The 27530-nt window shown below is 45.6% G+C and overlaps 1 protein-coding gene across 2 annotated transcripts in view; it reads right to left on the bottom strand.

Moving 5' to 3' along the window:
- Positions 1–18756: 18756 nt before the first annotated feature.
- The window catches only part of LOC149438544 (antigen WC1.1-like), a 50793-nt gene continuing 42019 nt past the window's right edge, over positions 18757–27530 (bottom strand). For both annotated transcript variants that reach the window (XM_089659668.1, XM_089659669.1), the window contains 2 exons: positions 24870–25184; positions 18757–19382 (listed from right to left, as the gene is read on the bottom strand). In XM_089659668.1, coding sequence (XP_089515794.1) covers positions 19366–19382; positions 24870–25184 — 332 coding nt within the window. In that variant the 3' untranslated portion in view covers positions 18757–19365. The remainder of the gene's footprint in view (positions 19383–24869; positions 25185–27530) is intronic.

Here is a 27530-nt window from a genome sequence, read left to right as displayed (position 1 = left end):
GGTGAACAATTCCACCAAGACATTAAAGAGATGGAAAGGAGATACCAGGGAAAATGGAGCATTACAATGATGGCAGACTACTGTTGGATGCTTCAGAGAGACATTCCAGATGCTACTCACAAGCGTAAATGCACCAAGAGGAGCCTCACAGGGAAGAAGAATCGAGTTTAGAGTGTGTAGGTGAGCTCATTTTATAAGTCTATTTCCATTTATTTTGGGGTATTGCCTTATTTAACATAGTTACCTAAATTGTCAGGAAACGTGATGTCCTATGACAAAATGGAGGTCATTTTCGGATTCAGCGCACCAAAAAACATAAAGATTACATGGAATAACCAAAACAGTTCTTGAAAAAAATTTTTTTGCAGACCTGTGTGTTGAAAGAGAGCCACACAAGGCAGTCAGTACTCACAGCAGGACATGAAGTTATTAATTGACGTAATTTTGTGATATGACATGGGCTCAAGGTTTGAACTCAGACTGGACAAAGGTATGGAAGGAGGTGACAGCTGAGATAAAGCGAATGTAGAAGAGTAGAACATTTTTAGCAACTGCTGTAGCTTGTAAGCAGGGAACAAAGAATACAGCGACAGAGTGTAAAAAGATTTAGAAAAGACTGGAAGGAAGAGGATGGCTATGAATAGTGCAGAAATGTGCGCCATATATATTCAACCCTCGATGACAGGATTCAGACCTGAAATCTTGCTGTTAATAAGACAGCTTATTTCAAACTGGACAGAGATGGACGCAGGTACGTTTGAAAAAACAAGTGATGGAGAAAGAGGTCACTGGATGTTTTGAGGTCTACAGATCTACCAACAAAGCACATTTTCAGGGGTTACAACAAAGTAATCCTGGAGAAAGAGGTAGTACCAGAAATATTGGAAGAGGAGGATAGCACCTATTGTCCCAGATGTGCCCTCGTTGATTACCTCCATTCCACACGATACACAATATTATACTGTGATCGATTTAAGCAAAGCTTTTTTATTTCATCCCAGTTGATGAAGAGACACAACTACTGTTAAGTTTAATTCTGGCCAACAAACAGTTAACCTGGGCCAGATTGCCCTAAGGCTACGTGAATTCTCAGGCTGTAAATCCCATGGCCCTCCGAGAATGTATATCCCATGGCCCTCCGAGAATCCTTAAAGGGTTGGGCACCCCGCCATGGTTCCACATTGCTCCAGTACGTGGATGACCCATTACTTTGTTCACCCAGCAGTAGGCAGGGCAGTATATCTCTGTTAGACTCTCTGAGTACAGAGGGACACAAGGAGGCAAGGCATAAGGCACAATATTGTCAAATTGTGGTGGATTACTTGGGTTTCACTCTGTCGCAAGGGCTAGTTGAGGATCCAGGGCTGCTGATAGAAACTACGGGGCCCCATAGAGCCAACCTCACAGCCCCCCCCCCTTAAAAAAACACTGTTTACTATGCTTTAGTTATAATTGAACACAGTGAGTGATCGGTACCAAACACCCATTGTGTTCATTCAGGAAACAAAGGGGCTGGTAAATGTGACATATTTACTGGGCCCTTCCCCCACTCTCCATCCTCTTGGATCCTATTGTGCGCTGCCAGTGGAAAGGAGAAGTGGAAGATGGTAGCACTGTGGGGGTGGTGGCACACAGTGGGGCCTTGGCAGCAGGGGAAAACGTATGGTTCACAGGGAGGGTGATGGGTGTGGAACAATTACTGGAACCGAGCCCCTGTATGGCTCTCTGCAGCAGCTGCCAGTGGGAGGGAGGGGAGAAGAATCCAGATTTCAGCCGCTGCAGAAGAGAGCCATACAGGGGATCGGTTCCAGTAATTGCCTCCTACACCGTGCTGATCACCCTCCCTGCCAACACCAGATTCACCCAGCTGCTTGGCCGCCCCTGCTAGCCTGGGCCTCGTACAGGAGGACTGGTGGTACCCCTTTATCCACGGCCCTGCGAGGATCCAACCCATTACGGGTTTGCCCACCCAAAAACTGAGAAGGAATGCTCTCCTTCCTTGGTATGGTTAACTATTGTCGCCAATGGATACCTGATTGATCCCATTATGACAACATACTCAGGCAGCACACTAAAACTGAGGCTCCATACCTCATTAAGTGGGACCAAGATTCCATCAATGCCTACCAAACCTTGAAGTCCTCACTAGTTTCCTCTCCTGCCCTGGCTTTAGCAAAGTACAATGTTGATTTTCATGTGTATGCTCGTGACAATTGTAAAACCAGGGGGCGGCTGTGGTTGCTTAGGATCTTGAAGGACATATGAGGCCAGTAACCTATTTTTCAAAAGTAGTGCCAAGGGCATGTTGGCATGTCTGAGAGCCCTGGATGTCTGTGCCATGGTGGTGGAGGACTCAATGAGTGTGACTCTGAGACATAAAACCATTCTTCACATCGCCCATCATGTACTGCATTTCCTTAAGAATTTTACTACGCAGCACATGACAGTACAAAGGGCAAGTGGTTATGAAGTGATTTTGACATCAACTGTTAATTTGGAAATGAAATTTGTAGGTTCTAACTCGGGTCCCTTAGCTATGCTAAATTCTTTGCTATGGATAAAGGGTGAAGCTGATAACCCACCGGAAGAACATGGTTGTGTTCAGGTAATACATGAGGACATCACTGCCAGAATAGACATGCAACAAAAGGGGTTAACATTAGATGCAAATGGTCCAATGTCAAAAGGGAGGTATAACAGGACTCCCACCTCACAGTGCACAGTTCCATGGCATAGGACATCGGGGTTGGCAGGTAGTGAGAAATGAAATAAAGAAAAGATTTTTAGCAAAGAAAATCATCCCTCGATGGAGATGTCCGGTAAGTATAGACTTGGACATAGGACCAACATTTACCTCAAAGGTTACACAACAGGTAGCCAAACTGATGAGCATTGACTGGAAGTTCCACATACCCTACCACCCACAGAGTTCTGCTCCGGTAGAATGGACAAATAGGACCCCAAAGGAAAAATCTAAGGAAGGCAACAGGTGGAACATTTAAGGGATGGGAGGTGTGCCTGCCAGCTGTTTTGGCTGAGATGAGGATGGCATCTAATAAAGTCACTAAATTTTCCCCTTAGTAATCCTTATGGGCAGGCCATTCCCTGGACAAGAGGCCCTTTGGTAGTTATGCCAGGAGATTTAGAATTCATCCAGGAAAGAAGTGTCTAGGAATTGATTAGGGTGTCGAATGGTGTATACAGTGATGTCTTTCTCTCTGGTTTTCTTTTTCCACAGATGATCCAACCCACCCATACAAGCTAGGAGATCAGGTAGTGGTTAACCACTTGCCGCCCAGCCACCGCATATAAACGGTGGCAGGGCGGCGCTCGTAGGCAAAAGCACGTTTTAAAACGGCTGCCTTCAAAACAGGTATGGGGCACGCGCGAGGCACGCGCCCGCCCTACCTGTCCCGCGGGTGTCAGCAGCGGGTGTCAGCTGACGGGTCACGGCCGGTTTTTACCGGCCGTTTTCCCGCGATTGCCGGTGATCGCTAACACAGAGCAGGGCTGCATTGTTTACACAGAGCCCTGTTCTGTGTCAGTTCTCTGACAGCTTGTGAGAAGCTGCAGAGTTTCTCTCCCTGGATCAGCTCCCTCCTCCCTCCCCCCCCCATCCAGTACACACCCCCGCCCCCTAGTAAAACACTCCCCTTACACTGCAAATTCTAAAAATGTTAACCCCTTCCTCCCCAGTGACATTAGTACAGTTTCAGTGGTTTTTTTTCACTGATCACTGTATTGGTGTCACTGGGGATGTCAGTGACCCCAAGTCTGTTCCCCCCCAGTGTCAAAATGTCTGCCGCTGTCGTGCAGTCCTGCCATAAGTCGCTGGTCGCCGCCATATGTCGCTGATTGCCGCCAAAAGTCGCTGATCGCAGCCATTATTAGTATAAATAAAAATTAAAAATCCCAGTATCTTTCCCGCCATTTGTAAACGCTATAACTTTCACGTAAACCAATTAATTTACACGTATTGGGTTTTTTTTTAGCAAAGACATGTCGCAGAATGCATTTTGGCAGAAATTTATGACTAAATTTGATTTTTGCATTTTTTTTTACTGGACATGTTTTATAGCAAAAAGTCCAAAATATTGTTTTTTTTTCCTCAAAATTGTCAGCCTTTTTTTTATAGCACAAAAAATAAAAACTGCACAGGCGATCAAATACCACCAAAAGAAAGCTCAATTTGTGGGGAAAAAAGGATGTAAATTTTATTTATGTACCGTATTGCATGACCGCGCAATTGTCCGTTAAACTAGCGCAGCGCTGTATAGCAGAAAAATGGCGTAAATTGCAGTATTTATACCATAGTTTGTAGACGCTATAACTTCACACAAAGCAATCAATATACACTTATTGGGATTTTTTTACCAAAAACATGGAGCAGAATACATTTTGGCCTAAATTTATAACCAACTTTGAGTTTACTATATATTTTTTATAGCTGAAAGTAAAAAATATTGTTTTTCTTCAAAAGTTTTGGCCTTTTTTTGTTTATAGCGTGAAAAATAAAAAGCGCAGAGGTGATCAAATTACACCGAAAGAAAGCTCTATTTGTGTGAAAAAAAGGACGTAAATTTCGTTTGGGTGCAGCATTGCATGACTGCGCAATTATCAGTTGAATTAGTGCAGCGCCGAGTAGCAAAAAGAGGCGTGGTCATTAAGGGGGGTAAATCCTCAGGTGCTCAAGTGGTTAAGGAACTTCATAGACACAAGACCATAGATCCACCATACGGGGAACCCAACATACTCATGGCTGTGATGAGAACCACAGTTCTGACTGCTTTTTTTTTTTTTTTTAATTTAAATATTTATTAATTTTTCACATTATTACAAAAATTCCATTAGAAGAGACACTATACATATAAAATATCCATACATTTCTACTCTGTCCCTTCTATTTACCTCTTTTCTTTCCCTTCCCTCCCGACCCACACCTTCCCCCCCCCCCCTCTCCCTCCCCTCTGCAAGATCTCCACTCTCTCTAGGCCCAGTAACTTCAAATAACTTCCTAGTTTAGAGTTTTCTATATTTCTCTTTCAATCCGGATTTTTCCCATTTTTCCCATCGTGAATAGTATATTTTCATCCTGTCTTCCTGAATATGATAAGATTTTTCCATTCTGCTAATCTGGTTGACCCTATTGATCCAATCCTCCTCCGTTGGAACCTCTGTCTTCCGCCAAAACATGGGGATCAACCCTTTTGCAGCACTTAAGTAGTACCATACACCTGATTCTTTATATTTTTTTACTGTTGTCTCAACACTATGTAGGAGACATATGGTTGGGTTTAATCCTATGCAGGGCTTTTTTTCTCAGAGGAAAGGTGGTGGAACTCCCCCACCCAAACCTGGCCACGCCCCCATCAAACCCTAGGACCACCCCTTTAGAGAACAGGAATGCAAGTAAAATTTGGGAGGGGCTTCCGATGACATCATTTCCCGTACATACCATATAAGGGAAATGATGTCATCGGACCCCCGGCTGCCTCTTGCATGATCTGCATGAAACACATGCATAGATATAAAATGACTAATGTACTGACACCAGAAACACATGCATAGATATAAAATGACTAATGTACTGACACCAGAAACACATGCATAGATATAAAATGAATACCGTACTGACACCAGAAACACACGCATAGATATAAAATCAGTACCGTACTGACACCAGAAACACATGCATAGATATAAAATGACTAATGTACTGACACCAGAAACACATGCATAGATATAAAATCAGTACCGTACTGACACCAGAAACACACGCATAGATATAAAATCAGTACCGTACTGACACCAGAAACACATGCATAGATATAAAATCAGTACCGTACTGACACCAGAAACACACGCATAGATATAAAATCAGTACCGTACTGACACCAGGAACACATGCATAGATATAAAATCATGGCAGGCCGTTTGTAAACGTCCAGCATAGATATAAAATCAGTCTAGCATGCATGTGTACCCTGTCTGGTAGATGTGCCTGCTCCTACAGGCTCCCCTAGGGTTGCCACCTTTTCCTCCAAAAAATACCGTCCATCACTGAATTTATCTTTCCTGTTCCTCATGCACAGGAGGGGCGCTCTCGATCGGCGCCGCTGAGCGCTGAGCAATTGCGTTCTGAAATAGTTTAGGTGGGCTCAGGTGGGTGAGGATAGTTTAGGTGGGCTCAGATAGTTTAGGTGGGCACAGGTGGTTGGGATAGTTTAGGTGGGCACAGGCTGGGGAGAGAGTAAAAATTTAGAGCAATACATGATACTGCAGTCAGTGACAGGGAGCCGAGCGCAGCTTACCTACTCCAAGCTGTACGGCCCCTGCGTCCACGCTGTCACTGCCGTTGATGTCGCCGCGCCGCCCCCGATGTTTACACGCCGGCGGGGGGGGGCGGTGAAGCGTGCATAGTGTCCTCGCCCATCGTCCGCGCCCCCGATGTTTACACGCTGGCGGTAGAGGGGGGGGGGTGAAGCGTGCATGTCCCCGCTCACCGGCTGTGAGCAGCGGCAGTGACAGGTGCCGGGCACGCGCAAGCATGACATAAACAAGCCGCGTCCGGCACCTGTCACTTTCGCTGCTCTGCATAGCTTGTCAGCTCTGCAGAGGCAGTCGGTGAGCGGGGACAAGAAGAAAAAGGTGGCGGAACGCAGTACCGCCGCGTTCCGGCAGAAAGAAAGCCCTGATCCTATGTCATTTCCAGTTATTATTTCTATTAATTTAACTATTGTCTTCCAGAAAACCTGAATTTTTGGACATTGCCACCATATGTGAAACACCGTGCCCTCTTCCCCACATCCTCTCCAACACATTTTTGAATTCTCCCCCCTCATCCTGTGCTCAGTGCTCGGTGTAATATGCCATCGTGTCAAACATTTATAATTAATCTCAACGTCTCTCATACTAACACTCTCGTGAACTAATCTAAATATCTTATTCTGTTGGTCTTCATCTATCTCCACCCCCATATCTCTTTCCCAGTTTGTTATAAAAATTAACTTTGTGTCTGTGTCTAGTTCTGTAAGTATTCTATACATTTTTGTAACTCCGTGTTTCCCATCTCTACGTGTTTCTAATAGCCTTTCGAACATATTCCACTCCTTTTTTAATCTCAAAGGTTTTGGGAGAGTTCCTATAAAACATTTTAATTGATGATATTTCCACTCATCTATTTTAGTAAACAAGTCTCCTCCCATCTCTTTTAATTCTTTAAATGTTCTCAATTCTCCCTCTACCAATAGGTCTCTCAATTGGATATCTTCCTTTTTAAACCATCTCCCTGATATCTCATCTTTTCCTGGAGGGAAAAATTCCGTGTTTGCAAGAGGCATTAATATAGAGTTAAATTCCCATTTCATGTGTTTATGTAAATTATCCCATATCCTTAAAACAATTAAAGTGTAAGTGCTTGTGCCCTCTTTAATTCTTCTATAATGTGCTGGAACCCAGATCATCTTACTCAAATTAATTCCACTCAGATCATTCTCTATTTTTACCCAACTTTTCCCCTTATGATTAAAAGTCCAATCATAAATTCTTGCTAACATTACTGCTTTGTAATATCTCTTGACATCAGGTAGTCCCATCCCCCCTTTCTCTTTAGTCCTACTCAGTGTTTCATATGATACTCTTGGTTTTTTATTCCTCCATATATATCTTGTTAACATTTTTCTCATTATCTTAAAAAAAGACCTCTGGGAGTTTGATCGGGATCATTTGAAATCTATAGAGTATTTTAGGTATAATTACCATTTTAATTAGGTTTATTCGTCCTAACCATGATGGATTCCCTCCTTCTAATCTTTTTAGTTCGTCCTTAATCTCATTTATCAGAGAAATATAGTTTAATCTATACAGTTGTTTATATGAGGTAGCAAGTTTTATTCCTAGGTATTTTATATCTTTTTCTCTCCAGATAAAGGGGAATTCTTTTTGTAGCCTTTCTTTTTCGCTCTTTGGTATATTAATGTTCAAAATCTCCGTTTTTGTTGGGCTAATTTTTAGATTAGATAGTTCACCGTATTCCTTCAGGATCTTCATTATATTTGGTAGTGTTATTCGGGGGTTGCCTACATAAAACAGTAGGTCGTCCGCAAAGGCCGCTACTTTGTGTTCTATATTTTCTATCTGGATTCCCTTTTACCGCTCCACTATTCCTTATTATTGATAGGAGGGGTTCCAATGTCAATACATACAGCAAAGGGGACAATGGGCATCCTTGCCTTGTTCCATTGGACATCCCAATGGATTCCGACCTCTCCCCATTTACCGTGATGATTGCGGTGGGCTCCTTATATAGTTTACCTATCCATTCACGCATTCTCTGTCCCATCCCCAACATTTCCAAGTTGTCCATCATAAAGCCCCAGTCCACTCTATCAAACGCCTTTTCGGCATCAATTGACAAGAGCACCACCGGGGCTTTCCCTTTTCTACTTTTCTGGATAAGCATCAGAGTTCTCAAACCATTATCTCTACCCTCTCTCCCCTGGACAAAGCCCACCTGGTCTCCATGGATCCATTCGGGCATTAAATCTTTCAGCCTGTTTGCTAGAACCTTTGCGTACAGCTTAGTATCAGTGTTTAATAATGAAATTGGTCTGTAACTAGAGCACTGAGAGGGATCTTTTCCCTCCTTATGGATGAGAACTACATGGGCCTGAAGGGATTCCCTCCTCCCCTCCATCCCACCTCCCAAATCATTCATATATTTCTTTAACTTTGGTAACAGTACTTCACTAAATTTTTTATAGTACTTAACAGTATAACCATCCGGACCTGGGCTTTTCCCTCCCTCTGTACTTCTTAGTGCTACTTCTATTTCTTCCTGAGAAATTTCTGCATCCAAAGAGTTCAGTTGTGTTTCACTAAGCTTTGGCATTCCCGCATTTTTTAAATATATCCTCCTTTTTTCGTTAATACCTTCTCTAATTTCTTTTGGTGTTCCTTGGTGGCTGATGTTATACAACTTTCTATAATACTCCGTAAATACTTTAATGATTTCTTTAGTTGAGTGGACCATCTCCCCCTTAGGGCTTTTTATCTTTTCTATATAATTCCTGTTCTTCTTCTTATTCAGGGCTCTCATTAAGTATTTTCCTGGCCTATCACCCCATCTATATCTTTCACTTAATACTTTATTATATACTCTTCTCCTCTCCTCTTCCATCAATCTCTCTAATTCATCTTTTTTATCCCTTAACTTCTGTCTTGTTTCTATTGTTATTTTTTTCTTATGTGTCTGCTCCAATTCCAGGATTTTCTTTAAGAGTCCACTAACCCTCTCTCTTCTTTCTTTTTTCTTCCTTGCTCCCATCGCAATCAGGATTCCTCTTATATATACCTTATGACTTTCCCATACTGTAGCTGTCGATACTTCCTCTGTTTCATTCTCCTGGAAATATACCTTAATCTCTTCACTGATCTTCTGCACAATATCCTCATCCAATAGAAGAGCCTCATTTAACCTCCATCCTAAACCTCCCGTCCACCTTTTTCCCCATCCCATTTTCATTATGACTGGGGCGTGGTCCGAAAAAGTTCTTGTCTCTATTTCTATTTTAACCAGCATTTCAATGAGTTGATGATCTATTAAAATGTAATCCAGTCTCGAGTATATCTCATGTGCATTAGAGAAGAAGGTATAGTCTCTGTCCTTCATATGCATTATTCTCCAGGTGTCCACCAGCTGGTACTCGTGGATCACCTTCCTCAAAGCTCTCAGGGACCTACCCCCCTCTCTCTGCACAAGGGAGGTTGCATCCATTTGTGGGTCCATACAGAGATTCAAATCTCCTGCTATTATCAAGCGCCCTTTTTTAAAGTCTATCAATTTTTTTAGCAAACCCTTTAGAAAGATCTCTGGTTTCTTATTGGGGCAATATATGTTGGCTAGTGTACATTCAATTCCCTGTAGTTTACCTTTCAAAAACAGGAATCTCCCTTCTGGGTCTGTCTTTCTATCTTCCAACTCAAATCTCATATTCTTTGCCAATCCTATTGCCACCCCTTTTGCTCTTTTAATTGGAGAGTCAGCATAAAACCATGTTGGATAGTATTTAGATTTTAATTTCACATTTGATTCTATCTCAAAATGTGTCTCCTGCAAAAATACCACTGACGTTGCCCTGTGATGTAACTCTTTAAACAACTTAAATCTTTTCCCAGGACAATTCAACCCATTCACATTATATGTTATAAACTGTATTTCTTCCATCCTTCTTGATTTTATCTTTCTCTCTTCTAGTCCATCTCCTTCTATTAGGCCCGGATATCTTGCAGAACATTAACCCCACACCCCCCCCCCTCTCTCTGCCCTCCCCATCTCCCCCCCCCGTAGCTCCCCCCGACCGCCCCCCCCCCCCCAAGGCCTCCTTTGCCTTTGGATCATAATCCACCTCTGATCCCTACCTTGGAGGTTCGGCTCCGCTCATGACCGCACCCCTTCCCCCCCCCTCCCCGAGGTCCCTTTATCTAATAACTCTCTATTTACTCTTCCAACCAGCTGCCACTTTCCTTCCCTACTGGTGTATAAATCATCAGTTCTGACTGCTGATTCCAATGCCTGGATACATGTTTCTAGAGCAAAGAGGATCCCAGAACCACAAAAAAAACAGGAGCAACAGACGGAACAAGGAAAGGAGACAGATCTATCAACACCTTCCAACCTTCAGGATGCTCTTTTATCCAGAGATGGCCTGAAAGAACTTTCTTTTGATCAGTTGTCTCTCAGTGACAACTTTTTCAGTGATTTACTGGGCTAGCCACTGCTACTATGACTAGAATGGCCGCCAATTTGTGGCCACAACAATGAGACTTTGAATGACACTGAAATAATAAAAAAGGAGCAGAAAAGATCATTGACTGAAAATATGTCACTGTTGACATTTAAATACAGGTATGCCAAGCTCTCGGGATTCGAGAGTTATTGGGTTTGCAGTATGCTCCACCCTGAAACCATGAACATTCCTTTGTATGCTGCACCAAAAAATGTGACATCAATGTTTATTGGTAATCTGAGTATTATCCTTACAAATCTTACTACAAGGCCGAAATTTGAAGTATTGGGAGCTATGATGAAATCTGAAGTATTGGGAGCTATGATGAAATCTGAAGTATTGGGAGCTATGATGAAATCTGAAGTATTGGGAGCTATGATGAAATCTGAAGTATTGGGAGCTATGGTGAAATCTGAAGTATTGGGAGCTTTGATGAAATCTGAAGTATTGGGAGCTTTGATGATGAAATCTGAAGTATTGGGAGCTATGGTGAAATCTGAAGTATTGGGAGCTTTGATGAAATCTGAAGTATTGGGAGCTATGATGAAATCTGAAGTATTGGGAGCTATGATGAAATCTGAAGTATTGGGAGCTATGATGAAATCTGAAGTATTGGGAGCTATGATGAAATCTGAAGTATTGGGAGCTTTGATGATGAAATCTGAAGTATTGGGAGCTATGGTGAAATCTGAAGTATTGGGAGCTTTGATGAAATCTGAGGTATTGGGAGCTATGGTGAAATCTGAAGTATTGGGAGCTTTGATGAAATCTGAAGTATTGGGAGCTTTGATGATGAAATCTGAAGTATTGGGAGCTATGGTGAAATCTGAAGTATTGGGAGCTTTGATGAAATCTGAGGTATTGGGAGCTATGATGAAATCTGAAGCTTGTTTTCATTTAGGCAACTAATCAAATGAAGGAAAAGTTTGTAGCAAGTCTAAACCTAATATTACTGGGAAGGTACCTGGAGATGGTAATTTTATACAAGTAAATACCACCATACCGTATTTTTCGCTCCATAAGACGCACCTGACCATGAGACGCGCCTAGGTTTTAGAGGAGAAAAACAAGAAAAAAAATATTCTGAACCAATGGACTGCAGACACAGTACAGGGGATGACCAGAGACTGCGGACACAGTACAGGGGATGACCAGAGACTGCGGACACAGTACAGGGATGACCAGAGACTGCAGACAGTACAGGAGATGACCAGAGACTGCGGACACAGTACAGGAGATGACCAGAGACTGCGGACACAGTACAGGAGATGACCAGAGACTGCGGACACAGTACAGGGGATGACCGGAGACTGCGGACACAGTACAGGAGATGACCGGAGACTGCGGACACAGTACAGGGGATGACCGGAGACTGCGGACACAGTACAGGGGATGACCGGAGACTGCGGACACAGTACAGGAGATGACCAGAGACTGCGGACACAGTACAGGGGATGACCAGAGACTGCGGACATAGTACAGGGAATGACCAGAGACTGTGGACATAGTACAGATGACCAGAGACTGCAGACAGTGCAGGGGATGACCAGAGACTGCAGACAGTAAAGGAGATTACCAGAGACTGCGGACCTTTGGGGAGGGAGGAGTAACAGGTACCTGAATTTGACAGGTACCCGCTCCCACTTCCATGGAGTTGTCCTTCCTTCTTCTTCCCGTGGCGGCTTCTGTGACAGCCGGGTGCCCACTGCGCATGCGCTTTGTGAATGGCCCGGAGCCTTCTGGGACCTGTCATGTGTCCCAGAAGACACCGGACCATTCACAAAGCGCAGCGCTTCTCGCGCATGCGCAGTGGGCACCCGGCTGTCACATAAGCCGCCGCGGGAAGACTACAGCGCTGGAGCGAGGAACAGGTAAGGTCCTGCAGGAGAGAAGAGCTGAGTGGCCGGCCCGATATTCTGACATGGTGGCGGCAGAAATACCGGACCGGCCACTTTACATTCGCTCCATAAGACGCACTGACATTTTCCCCCCTTTTTTTGGGGGGAAAAAGTGCGTCTTATGGAGCGAAAAATACGGTACATAGGAAACATGACTAGAGCTGTTCTTTTTAATGTTTTTTGAATGTTCCATTGAGGAAACAGGTGCTTATGAAAATGGAACAAATGAGTGTTGTACATGGATACATGCAAGTGTACAATCCAAACGCACACGTTCCTGCGTTAAAAATGGCGGTGTGTATAAGTGGGTGCTGCAGTGACCACCGGCTGGAACCGAACAGAATCGGCAAGAAAGAATGTCACCAGCACACCGAGGATCACCAATATGGGTCCAAAAGTTTTAATAAACGATCACATAGTTCCAGCAATTCAACATTTCGGAGTCTCACAGGACCCCTTCATCAGCCATGTGGTAGTCACATGCCTGATGAAGGGTCCTGCGAGACTCCGAAACGTTGCCTTGCTGGAACTATGTGATCGTTTATCAAAACGTTTGGACCCATATCGGTGATCCTCGGTGTGCTGGTGACATTCTCCCATACATGGATACATAACACATCTGCTGAGATTTACTATGAAGTCACTGAGAGTCATAGAACCCAGGTAAATGCTTTATAGGCTCGAGCTCGATCCATAGCTGAGGATGGCTGGAACCCTTTGAAAGGGTTGGGAAGTTTCGGAGATTGCTTGGATGGTTTAAGATTTTGTTTTTTGTTTTTTTACTAATATTTGTGCTCTATGTTGTTACTAAACTTTGCATGTTTATTTTTGACAAGTTTTTAAAGAATCTGGATGCATATTGGAAACCAGAACTGTGAAATTTGATGTGTTGTCACTTTGTGACAAAAGGAACTGTAAGGAGATATATCTTTAAACTGGTTTTGAGTTTCGTTTTGTAACTTTTCTCTCGTTTCCTGAGAATAGATTCTATTTCACTGTAAATGGAAGGACCTTATATAATATCCCTCAGCTATTTGCAGATTCTGTTGTTCACGTAACCATACTGATAGGAGAGGAATATTTCATTGGTTCTCATGAATTAAGCAATGCCTATTGATTTCTGTATCACAGTTCTTGTCCTGCATTAAACTTTCAGAGTTACAGCTTTTACACTTCGGTGTCTGGAGCTTTATTTCTCCTGGATCCAGAGTTTCAGGTAATCGAGGACAAGTTGGGCTACAGACAGAAACTGATCCTACCAGTCATACCCTCCACACTCCTCTCTTATACATACTGCCCGCTGTCATACCCTCCACACTCCTCTCCTGTACTTACTGCCCGCTGTCATACCCTCCACACTCCTCTCCTGTACATACTGCCCGCTGTCATACCCTCCACACTCCTCTCCTGTACTTACTGCCCGCTGTCATACCCTCCACACTCCTCTCCTGTACTTACTGCCCGCTGTCATACCCTCCACACTCCTCTCCTGTACTTACTGCCCGCTGTCATACCCTCCACACTCCTCTCCTGTACATACTGCCCGCTGTCATACCCTGCACACTCCTCTCCTGTACATACTGCCCACTGTCATACCCTCCACACTCCTCTCCTGTACATACTGCCCACTGTCATACCCTCCACACTCCTCTCCTGTACATACTGCCCGCTGTCATACCCTCCACACTCCTCTCCTGTACATACTGCCCGCTGTCATACCCTCCACACTCCTCTCCTGTACATACTGCCCACTGTCATACCCTCCACACTCCTCTCCTGTACATACTGCCCACTGTCATACCCTCCACACTCCTCTCCTGTACATACTGCCCGCTGTCATACCCTCCACACTCCTCTCCTGTACATACTGCCCGCTGTCATACCCTCCACACTCCTCTCCTGTACATACTGCCCACTGTCATACCCTCCACACTCCTCTCCAGTACACAATGCCCGCTGTCATACCCTTCACACTACTCTCCTGTACATACATCCCACTGTCATACCCTTCACACTCCTCTCCTGTACACAATGCCCGCTGTCATACCCTCCACACTCCTCTCCTGTACATACTGCCCGCTGTCATGCTCTCCACACTCCTCTCCTGTACACACTGCCCATTGTCATACCCTCTACACTCCTCCTCTGTACATACTGCCCACTGTCATACCCTCCACACTCCTCTCCTGTACATACTGCCCACTGTCATACCCTCCACACTCCTTTCCAGTACACAATGCCCGCTGTCATACCCTTCACACTCCTCTCCTGTACACAATGCCCGCTGTCATACCCTCCACACTCCTCTCCTGTACATACTGCCCGCTGTCATACCCTTCACACTCCTCTCCTGTACACAATGCCCGCTGTCATACCCTCCACACTCCTCTCCTGTACATACTGCCCGCTGTCATACCCTCCACACTCCCCTCCTGTACATACTGCCCACTGTCATACCCTCCACACTCCTCTCCTGTACATACTGCCCACTGTCATACCCTCCACACTCCTCTCCTGTACACACTGCCCGCTGTCATGCTCTCCACACTCCTCTCCTGTACACACTGCCCGCTGTCATGCTCTCCACACCCCTCTCCTGTACATACTGCCCACTGTCATACCCTTCACACTCCTCTCCTGTACACAATGCCCGCTGTCATACCCTTCACACTCCTCTCCTGTACACAATGCCCGCTGTCATACCCTCCACACTCCTCTCCTGTACATACTGCCCACTGTCATGCTCTCCACACTCCTCTCCTGTACACAGTGCCCGCTGTCATACCCTCTACACTCCTCCTCTGTACATACTGCCCACTGTCATACCCTCCACACTCCTCTCCTGTACATACTGCACACTGTCATACCCTCCACACCCCTCTCCTGTACATACTGCCCACTGTCATACCCTTCACACTCCTCTCCTGTACACAATGCCCGCTGTCATACCCTCCACACTCCACTCCTATACATACTGCCCGCTGTCATACCCTTCACACTCCTCTCCTGTACACAATGCCCGCTGTCATACCCTCCACACTCCTCTCCTGTACATACTGCCCGCTGTCATGCTCTCCACACTCCTCCTCTGTACACACTGCCCACTGTCATACCCTCCACACTCCTCTCCTGTACATACTGCCTACTGTCATACCCTCCACACTCCTCTCCTGTACATACTGATCACTGTCATACCCTCCACACTCCTCTCCTGTACATACTGATCACTGTCATACCCTCCACACTCCTCTCCTGTACATACTGCCCACTGTCATACCCTCCACACTCCTCTCCTGTACATACTACCCACTGTCATACCCTCCACACTCCTCTCCTGTACATACTACCCACTGTCATACCCTCCACACTCCTCTCCTGTACATACTGATCACTGTCATACCCTCCACACTCCTCTCCTGTACATACATCCCACTGTCATACCCTCCACACTCCTCTCCTGTAAATTCTGCTCACTGTCATACCCTGTACACTCCTCTCCTGTACATACTACCCACTGTCATACTCTCCACACTCCTCTCCTGTACATACTGCCCACTGTCATACCCTCCACACTCCTCTCCTGTACACACTGCCCATTGTCATACCCTCCACACTCCACCTCACAGAAGTGTAAGAAAACCAACAGTATGATCAGATGTGGGGGAGGGGGTGACTTCCCTAAGTCCAAAATGCAGTTAAGGAACGCACCCTGGTCCAGGACCTGCCTCCAGCTTAGTGATTGACAAACAAAGAATAAGTAGGCCACTGTTGAGGTCACCCCCCCCCCCCACACACACACACACCCTGCAGAAGGCACTGAATAGCTCCCAGAAGGGCCAGGACTAAGGGAGCAGGAGGGGCAGCTGCCCTGGGCACAATGGTTTACTGTAGGGATGGGGGCGCATTCCTTCTGTTACAAGGCTAACAGGAGTAGTGATAGCGGCATCATGAGTAGAGAGCCGGGAGAGGTGCTGGCTGTGTTCTTTCTCCCCCGCCTTCCTGCCAGTGGAACACTCCAGTTTTGAGAAGCCAGCAAACATTATCAAAATGTCATACAATGACATTTCATTCAGCCCTATTGACCGCAGCACAATGCAAGATGATAGATTGCCTCACACTGCACTGAAAAAAGCAGTACAAGCAGTACTTTTTTCAGTACACACCACAATACGGTGGAGTGAACCAGCCAAACAGGAGGCAAGGCATTTGACCTTGTCTTGTGGTGGGACTGCATTGGAATAGCCACCCAATGCAGTTCTACCGCATCTGGTGTGAATCTACCCTCACAAATTGTTGCAAATAACAAACTTTTAAAATGTAACCAGTTCCCTACCACGCTATAGCCGATGGACGGCTACAGCGCGGTTGTCTGGTTCTGAGACGATGTCCATGGACGTCATTCCAGAACACATCCCCTGTGTGCCTCCAGCGGCACGCACCCTACACTGCCGGGGATCGCTGTATCCTATGGACACAGCCAGGGGCGGACTGACCATTTGAAAACTCGGGCAATGCCTGAGGGCCCGGGGTCAGTAGGGGACCCCATGAGATGCCCCTGGTACCTTTTTCATAGGATTTTTTGAGTTTGGGCAAGGAAACAGGGGCCCCATGATCCCCTGTTGCCAGGGGGCCCCATGAGTTGTCAGTCCGCCCCTGGACACAGCTGATCACGGGATATGGTAAACAGCTAATCACGGTGGCCTTTTACCATGTGATCAGCTGGGTCCACTGACACTGCAGATCACCGGGTAAATACAGTTGCCGGTTATCGGCTGCACTTTCCTCACGCTGCCGGAAATTGTCAGAGAAGTGATCGGCACTGATCATCAGGGCACTGATGATCAGTGCCCTGATGATCACTACCCAGCAGTGCCACCCACCTGTGCCACCTACCTATGCCCAGCAGTGTTGCCCACCTGTACCCATCAGTGCCACCTCCCTGTGTCCTGCAGTGCCACCCACCTGTACCCATCAGTGCCACCTACCTGTGCCCTGCAGTGCCACCCACCTGTGGCCATAAATTTCATCCACCTGTGCCCAGCAGTGCCACCCACCTGTGCCTAACAGTGCCACCCACCTGTATCCATCAGTGCCACCCAGCAATGCTGCCCATCAGTGCCGCCTATCAGTGCCTCCTATCAGTGTCCATCAGTGCTGCCTATCCGTGCCACCTCATCAGTGCTGCCTATCAGTGTTCATCAGTGCTGCCCAGGGGCAGACTGACAACTCATGGGGCCCCCGGGCAATAAGGGATCATGGGGCCCCTGTGTCCTCACCCATACTCAAACTACACTCAAAAAAGCCTATGAAAGGTACCAGGGGCATCTCATGGGGCCCCCTATTGACCCCGGGCCCTCGGGCAGTGCCCAAGTTTACAAATGGTCAGTCCGCCCCTGGTGCTGCCTATCAGTGCAGCCTCATCAACGCACATCAGTAAAGGGGAAAAATTACCTGTTTGCAAAATTTTATAATAGAAACAAAGAAACACTTTTTTTTTTAATCTTTTGGGTTTTTTTTAAAGAGCAAAAAATAAAACCCCCAGCGGCAATTAAATACCACCAAAAGAAAGCTCTATTTGTGTGAAAAAATTGATAAAGATTTCATATGGGTACAGTGTTGCATGAATGCGCAATTGTCATTCAAAGTGCAACCGGGCTGAAAGCTGAAAATTGGCCTGGGCAGCAAGGGGGTAGAAGTGCCCGGTAGGCAAGGGGTTAAAGAGATATCAACACTCTGCATCCCCACCCAGGGGCGGACTGACCATTTGGAAACTCGGGCACTGCCCGAGGGCCCGGAGTCAGTAGGGGGCCCCATGAGATGCCCCTGGTACCTTTTTCATAGGCTTTTTTGAGTTTGGGCAAGGACACAGGGGCCCCATGATCCCCTATTGCCTGGGGGCCCCATGAGTTGTCAGTCTGCCCCTGTCCCCACCCCACCCATCTGATTGACACATTGGGGACTCCATGCCTCATATATATCATGAGAAGGATGGCAATTAACCCTTTCCTCACCCCAAAACCTTGCAATGCTGCAACTGCAGAGAGGACAATAATACGAGTCGTACAGAAAGCGACCATCCAATGGCTTTTAATGTGGAAGAGTTTTCCCCAAAAATTGCCCCCAAGAGTTCCTTCTGCAGGAATTTTATTTTAGTTGGGTGGCTGTAAGTTTGTAGATGGAATAGCAGCGCCGATCGCCTTCCGGATACTGGAGAACAATAAGTCCCATCATGTCCATTGGCCTCTAGGTGTTACAGCATTTTCCATCCTCCAGAAAGACTGCAGATTGCCTGGTAGTGTCCCATCATTGTGTGATTGTATTTGGGAACCATTATTGATGAGTTCAGATGACAGATAAGAATAGAATTGAGAACATTGATCATAATTCTGTAAATATCCAGCATGCTGGAAGACACTTGCTGCTCAGGAGAGTGCTGGACAGAAATGCGGGGAGCACACGGTGACCTATGAGAAGCAGGTAAAGGTGAAGCTGGGGTGACAGAAAGACGTATAAGTCATCAGATGGTCAGCTATTTCCTGGAGAATTTCGGATATTTTGTTTTCTGTGGCCTGGTAGCCAGCTGTTGCTGAGCCAGGTGTACGGGGTGGAACAATGTGTAGAAGAGATGGGACAATGCTGCCAGGAACACGGAAGACGAGATTCATCTACCTCCCTCTCCGCTAGACCTGCTCCTTTTCTGTGAAAACATTAAAAAAAATATATCTATATATATACGTATATATAAAGAGCAAAATAATTAATCATTATTTCATTCAATTTCCAATCCCAAATGAACAACCTCCTCTGTCCTGAGACCAACACCCAAAAGACCTAATGTGCTACTATTACCACAATCCATTTCTGGGCTTCTCTGGGCGAAACAATGGCATTTGTATGGATGGATTTGTAAGCCCCCCCCCCCAAAAAAATTAGCCCTTTGTGTCTATGGAAGGACCAGAGTGTCACATCAAACATGACAGGTTAACCTGTTAAGAAGGTTGTTACAGCAGTAGTTGATTCTCAGGTGCTGAAGGCTCCTAGGGGGTGGAGCCTGGCTTACAGCCTGTTAATGGCCTGACTCCTCATGGCTAAATATTGCTTTATTAGCAGGTTCAGCAAGGTAAATATGTTCCACTCCCCTGTTTGCACTCTGGCACTGTCTGGTAAAAGGTATGATCTTCCCTGTATCACACAACTGCCACCTTTTTTGGCTGAACTTCTCCTATGGATCACAGGCAGGGGCGGACTGACCATTTGGAAACTCGGGCACTGCCTGAGGGCCCGGGGTCAGTAGGGGGCCCCATGAGATGCCCCTGGTACCTTTTTCATAGGCTTTTTTGAGTTTGGGCAAGGACGCAGGGGCCCCATGATCTCCTATTGCCCGGGGGCCCCATGAGTTGTCAGTCTGCCCCTGGTCACAGGAGTGCAGTTCATTCTTCACTCCTGTGACCAGTTTTCAGCTGATAGCGGGCTAAAGCTCATTGTTGGCTGCAGGGGAGTATTTACTGCAAGGCAAACAAGGCACCTGCCTATGGTGGCATTTTTCAGGGGGGCAGCACCTCTCCCCAGATGAAGGGATGAAAGAAGGGATACGTGCTCCATGGGAACCAAGTGGGATCCGAGAGAGGCTGTGGGCTGCTTAATGGTGTATGTAAAGCCTGACTCTCATTTCCGGGGATGTACGGAAATGAAGATTAGTGTCTTTCTCTCTATGGCCCGGAGGGTAGTGGAAGGCTCTCCCAGGTGGGGGGCAGGGGTGTTGTTGGTCAATGTCAGCTTTTCTCCATGAGAGGGGCAGGGGTGTTGGTTGGTGTCCGTTGGGGCAGACGATTTTTGTCTTGCCTAGGGCAGCCCAAAACCTAAATACACCAATGGTTGCCTGACATCACAAAGCCGACCCAGGCCTGGGAAAGATCCCGACTTTACAGTCGGGATCCACCCAGATGCCTGGACTGGAAGCTGGCTCGCTGAGGGCCTAATCCAGCTGCTTCCACCTCCTGCACAGCCCAGCGCTCCAGTGACTATGGTCAACAGCTGTCTGCAGCCTGAAGACTGAGAGCTGAGCAATCAGCGGTGTTTGATCGCTCAGTTCTTGGTCTGGAGCCAGCGTGGGACAGATGCAGCATCAGACCGATGCTGCATCCATTCACCTAGATGAGTGTCTTTTTTTTGTTGTTTTTTCAGGAATTCTGAACTTCTCTTAAAAAGCCATTCAATTTCCAGATTGCACTTGGCCCACTGACTCACTGGGTTCAAATGTGAGTTTTCCACTATTAGATGTAGGGGTGACAGGACCTCTCTACAGGCAGATCAGGCAGATGTGTAGGTTTAGGAGGCAAACATGTGGGTTTTGCAGGATTTCCTCAGGGGAAGGTGGATTGGAAGCTCAGGGGTGGAGCCGAGTCTGGAAGTCAGAAGCTTCAATGCAAATCCTTGCTGCAAAGGAGAGAGGGAAAGGGGAGCAAGGAGTACACTTGAATGGAGCTGAGCGCAACCCCCATGCTTTGAAATTGGAGATGATGTCCAGTTTAGGGACATCCTCCAATGCCCACCAGCATCTCTATAAGCCGGGGTCTGGGCGGGTGTCTTTATTCAACCTCCTGCTACACCAATACATTATTTTATAAAGGAAATATAATCTGCATAGAAAAATAAAATACAGAAGAAGAAAAGACATAACATTCCCTCCAGTCACCTCATCTTAAAAGAAAAAAACACCTCCCTGGAAGAATTTGAGAAACTGAAACCCACAAGGAGAATGGAGCAGATCTCTTCTTTAACCACTTCCAGTCCGGACACTTTCACCCCCTTCCTGTCCAGGGCAATTTTCAGCTTTCAGCGCTATCACACTTTAAATGACAATTGCGCGGTCATGCAACACTGTACCCATATGAATTTTTTACCATTTTTTTGAGACAGATAAAGCTTTATTTTGGTGGTATTTATTCACCGCTGGGATTTTATTTTTTTTGCTATGTAAATGGAAAAGTCCCAAAAAAATTTTTATAAAATTTTGCAAATAAATAATATTCCATCATAAATCTTGGCCAAAATTCATTCTGTTATCTTTTTAGTAAAAAAAAAAAAATCCAAGTTAGTTTATAACCAAAAATGTATCATTTTTAAACATTTTTTTTTACATTTTTATTTTATTTTTTTTTATTATTATTTTTTATTTTTTTTATTTTTTTTTTTACATACTGTCACCCTAGCAGTACAGTGTCACCATGGTGACACTGTACTACTTGTGGGGGGTGATGAGGATTTTTTTTTTTTTTTTTTACACTGATTGCTTTTACATCCATATAGGATGTAAAAGCAATCATTTCTCCTTCTCTCTGTCTGCATTCTTGCACTCATTGAGAAGTACAGAGTGAGCTGTGATTGGTCACAGCTTGTCACCATGTGACCATGTCACCATGTGACCTCTGTGATCATTCACAGATTTCACACATAGTAAGCAATGATGTCACAAGTGACATCTTGCTTACTACTTTGCATGTGATCACTGATTGGCCAATCAGTGATCACATGATCGGGACCTCGCACAGAGGTCCCGTCCGACGATCGGTGTTTCACTGTGTCCGGAGGACACAGCGGGCACCGGATCGCGGTGCTGTGCGCTCCCAGGGAGCGCGCACAAGCAGGGTGCGGGGAGGCCATTTATAAACGGTCACCTGACCCTGCACTGCCACCGTCTGGCCGTTTATATGCAACGGTCGGTCAGGAAGTGGTTAAGGCCCCGAAAAAGTTAAGGTTGAAATAAAACTTAAATTTCACCTTTTTTTATCATTTTTCCAAAGTGGGGTTTCTCTCCCGCTGGGTTTGTACTGTAAACTATTACCCCAGCAGGGAGATCCTTCCATCCCCAGTCCCACTGTGCCTTCCTTCATTCCCGTATTCTCCATATATTACTACACAGCAGCCACCAGGGGCAGAGATGCCTGATGTGCAGATTGACCAGCTGATCAAATTTAACTTCCACTAGTTAAAAAAAACCCACTTTGGATACAATTCTGATATAATGATTGAAATTTTAGATTTGTATTGATATTAGTTTCTATTCCCAACATGTTTGGAGGCCTCCTGTGTACAATTGACTGAGCAAGAGAGAGGCATGTGTCCCCCCTGTATAACGCACTCTGAAGCCTGGTTAATCTCATATGCATTGTAAACCCATCTCCAACCAAATCTATTTGTATTTATTGATATTTATTTATTTCAGGTACTTATATAGCTTTATCAATTTACGCAGCACTTTACATATATATTGTACATTCACATCAGTCCCTAACCCTCAAGGGGTGTACAATCTAAGGTCCCTAACTCACATTCATACATACACATACTAGGGACAATTTAGACAGGAGCCAATTCACCTTCCAGCATGTCTTTGGCGTGTGGGAGGAAACCAGAGTACCCAGAGGAAACCCATGCAGGCACAGGGAGAACATGCAAACTCCAGGCAGGAGGTGCTGTAGTTGGGATTTAAACCAGCGACCCCAGTACTGCCAGGCAAACGTGCTAACCACTTAGCCACTGTGCCACCCAGATGACATAATCAGATCAAGCTTTAGTTGCTATCACCAGGATGGGACCCTATTTTTAATCATATATATATATATATATATATATATATATATATAAATATATATATGATGATATATATATATATATATATGATTAAAAAAAAATATATATATATATATATATACACTATATTGCCAAAGGTATCCTGCCGCCTGCCTTTCCACACACATGACCTTTAATGGCCCCCCAGTCTTAGTCCGTAGGGTTCAATATTGAGTTGGCCCCGCCCTTTGCAGCTATAACAGCTTCAACTCTTCTGGGAAGGCCGTCCACAAGGTTTAGGAGGGTGTCTATGGGAAGGTTGGACCATTCTTCCAGAAGCACATTTGTGAGGTCAGGCACTGGTGTCGGGGGAGGAGGCCTGGCTCACAGTCTCCGCTCTAATTCATCCCAAAGGTGTTCTATGGGGTTGAGGTCAGGACTCTGTGCAGCCAGTCAAGTTCCTCCACCCCAAACTGGCTCCTCCATGTCTTTATGGACCTTGCTTTGTGCACTGGTGCACAGTCATGTTCGAACAAGAAGGGGCCATCCCCAAACTATTCCTATAAAGTTAGGAGCATGAAATTTCCCAAAATGTCTTGGTATGCTTACGCCTTAAGAGTTCCCTTCACTGGAACTAGGGGTTCAAGCTCAACCCCTGAAAAACAACCCTACACCATAATCCCCCCTCCACCAAACTTTACACTTGGCACAATACAGTCAGGCAAGTACCGTTCTCCTGGCAACCACCAAACCCAGACAAGTCCATCAGATTGCCAGTCAGAGAAGCGTGATTGGTTACTCCAGAGAACACGTCTCCACTGCTCTAGAGTCCAGTGGCAGCGTGCTTTACACCACGGCATCCAACGCTTTGGACTGCAATTGGCGATGTAAGGTTTGGATGCAGCTGCTTGGCCATGGAAACCCATTCCATTAAGTTCTTTACCCACTGTTGTGCTAATCTGAAGGCCACATGGAGTTTGTAGATTTTAGCTATTGACTCTGCAGAGAGTTGGCAACTTCTGCGCACTGTGCGCTTCAGCATGCACTGACCCCGCTCTGTCATTTTATGTGGTCTACCATTTGGTGGCTGAGTTGCTGTTGTTCCCAGTTGCTTCCACTTTGTTATAATCCCACTAACAGTTGAGCGTGGAATATTTAGTAGCCAGGAAATGTCACGGATGGATTTATTGCACAGGTGACAACCTATCACGGGACCACGCTTGGAGTCACTGAGCTCCTGAGAGCGACCCATTCTTTCACCAATGTTTGTAGAAGCAGTCTGCATGCCTAGGGGCTTGATATTTTACACCTGTGTCCATGGAGGGGATTGGAACACCTGAATCACATGATTTGGAGGGCTGGCTTAATACTTTTGGCAATTTAGTGTGAATATATATATAGTATATATGTATGTGCAGTATATTTATATATACGCTTCTATGAAGGAGAGAGTCACACAATTCACCTTTGTGAAAAAGTAAAGTGATAATAAAACAACAAAATTCCAGAGACATGCAGGAGAGGAGAGCTGACACGTTAGTAGATGAAAATGACTCTCAGGAAATTCGAGGTAGAGGATGAGTTTCACGTACAATGTCTAGAATTCACTGACCTTTACATATGACGGAAGCATCCTGGGAGTGGACACAGAGGTTCTTCTTTGACATCACAGCCCCACAATGTGATAGCTCAGTCTCTGTACCACTGCAGAACACCTTCTCCAGCCAAATGTCTCCAGTTCCTGGGCCAAATTGTGCTCCACCAGGTGCCTGCACTGCAGGACCACAGCCAACCTGTCTACACACCACCTCTGCATCAGACAGGTCCCACTCTTGGTCACACACCGTGCCCCATTTCTTCTTATACCAGACCTCCACCCGTCCAGAGCAGGAATGAGGCCCATCCACCAACCTCACATCCGTCACCCCTGCAACAATAATGACATCAACCTTTGACAATGAATGGATAATACCCTCTCCCCAAACAGAGCCAGGTACTATGGTAAGTTCTGGTGAACAATGGTGTGGCTGGTGCAGGAACACATGAATATTTGGCTGTAACGTGCTTTGCACCTCTCCCCTAACCTTCACTGTAATTCCTAACCCTAACAAACTAATCCCTTAACCCAAACCCTTATCCTTAACAACATGACCCCTAACCCTCACCCCAACAACCTATCCCCTAACCTTCACTCTAATCCCTAACCCTAACAAACTAACCCCTTAACCCAAACCCTTATCCTTAACAACATGGCCCCTAACCTTCACCCCAACAACCTATCCCCTAACCTTCACTCTAATCCCTAACTCTAACAAACTAACCCCTTAACCAAAACCCTTATCCTTAACAACATGGCCCCTAACCCTCACCCCAACAACCTATCTCCTAATTTTCACTCTAATCCCTAACCCTAACAAACTAACCCCTTACCAAAACCCTTATCTTTAACAACATGGCCCTTAACCCTCACCCCAACAACCTATCCCCTAACCTTCACTGTAATCTCTAACCCTAAAAAACTAACCCCTTACCAAAACCCTTATCCTTAACAACATGGCCCCTAACCCTCACCCCAACAACCTATCCCCTAACCTTCACTGTAATCCCTAACTCTAAAAAACTAACCCCTTAACCAAAACCCTTATCCTTAGCAACATGGCCCCTAACCCTCACCCCAACAACCTATCCCCTAACCTTCACTCTAATCTCTAACCGTAACAAACTAACCCCTTAACCAACACCCTTATCCTTAACACATGGCCTCTAACCCTCACCCCAACAACCTATCCCCTAACCTTCACTGTAATCTCTAACTCTAACAAACTAACCCCTTAACCAAAACCCTTATCCTTAACAACATGGCCCCTAACCCTCACCCCAACAACCTATCTCCTAATTTTCACTCTAATCCCTAACCCTAACAAACTAACCCCTTAACCCAAACCCTTATCCTTAACAACATGGCCCCTAACCCTCAGCCCAACAACCTATCCCCTAATCTTCACTCTAATCCCTAACCCTAACAAACTAACCCCTTACCAAAACCCTTATCTTTAACAACATGGCCCCTAACCCTCACCCCAATAACCTATCCCCTAACCTTCACTCTAATCCCTAACCCTAACAAACTAACCCCTTAACCAAAACCCTTATCCTTAACAACATGGCCCCTAACCCTCACCCCAACAACCTATCTCCTAATTTTCACTCTAATCCCTAACCCTAACAAACTAACCCCTTAACCCAAACCCTTATCCTTAACAACATGGCCCCTCACCCCAACAACCTATCCCCTAACCTTCACTGTAATCTCTAACCCTAAAAAACTAACCCCTTACCAAAACCCTTATCCTTAACAACATGGCCACTAACCCTCACCCCAACAACCTATCCCCTAACCTTCACTCTAATCCCTAACCCTAACAAACTAACCCCTTAACCCAAACCCTTATCCTTAACAACATGACCCCTAACCTTCACCCCAACAACCTATCCCCTAACCTTCACTGTAATCCCTAACCCTAAAAAACTAACCCCTTAACCAAAACCCTTATCCTTAGCAACATGGCCCCTAACCCTCACCCCAACAACCTATCCCCTAACCTTCACTCTAATCTCTAACCGTAACAAACTAAACCCTTAACCAACACCCTTATCCTTAACAACATGGCCCCTAACTAGAGATGAGCGAAGAAATGAAAAATTCGATTCGACTGATTCGGCGAATTCGTGGACAATATTCGATTCGAGTCGAATAAATTCGCTGTGAATTTAACTTAAAAAAGGGTGTTTCTAGGCTTCAGAGAGACTTAATATTAGTGCAGAACACTGTACCTTTAATTTAAATGCCCTTGGAGTCTGCTGGGGAAGAGAAATAATACTGTCACTCAGTATGACATGCAGATGAGTGCCGTCGATCTTAGAATCACCGCACACTTCACTCATTTGGCCAGTCACGGGGCCAAAACCAGTGTTTGGAGCCACAGTGTGGCGGTGGAGGCAGCAGCAATGGGAGGCCATACAGCAACCTATGACAAAATGGAAACCAGCAGGAGTGTGAGGAGACCTGAAAGTGGCACATGGCAGAGTGGGAGCAATGGGAGGCGGTACAAGGACCCATGTCACACTGTGGACCCAGCAGCAGCGTGACGAGGCGGTACGGGGGCCCATGGCAGATTTGGGGCCTGGCAGCACCTATGGGAGACCTGTAATCTGCCAGCAACCTATGACAAAATGGAAACCAGCAGGAGTGTGAGGAGACCTGAAAGTGGCA

Source organism: Staurois parvus, unplaced genomic scaffold (genome assembly GCF_062004578.1).
Source record: "Staurois parvus isolate SC_StPar_1 unplaced genomic scaffold, SC_StPar_1.0 ptg001181l, whole genome shotgun sequence".
NCBI lineage: Eukaryota > Metazoa > Chordata > Amphibia > Anura > Ranidae > Staurois > Staurois parvus.
This window is presented reverse-complemented; position numbering and strand designations above follow the sequence as displayed.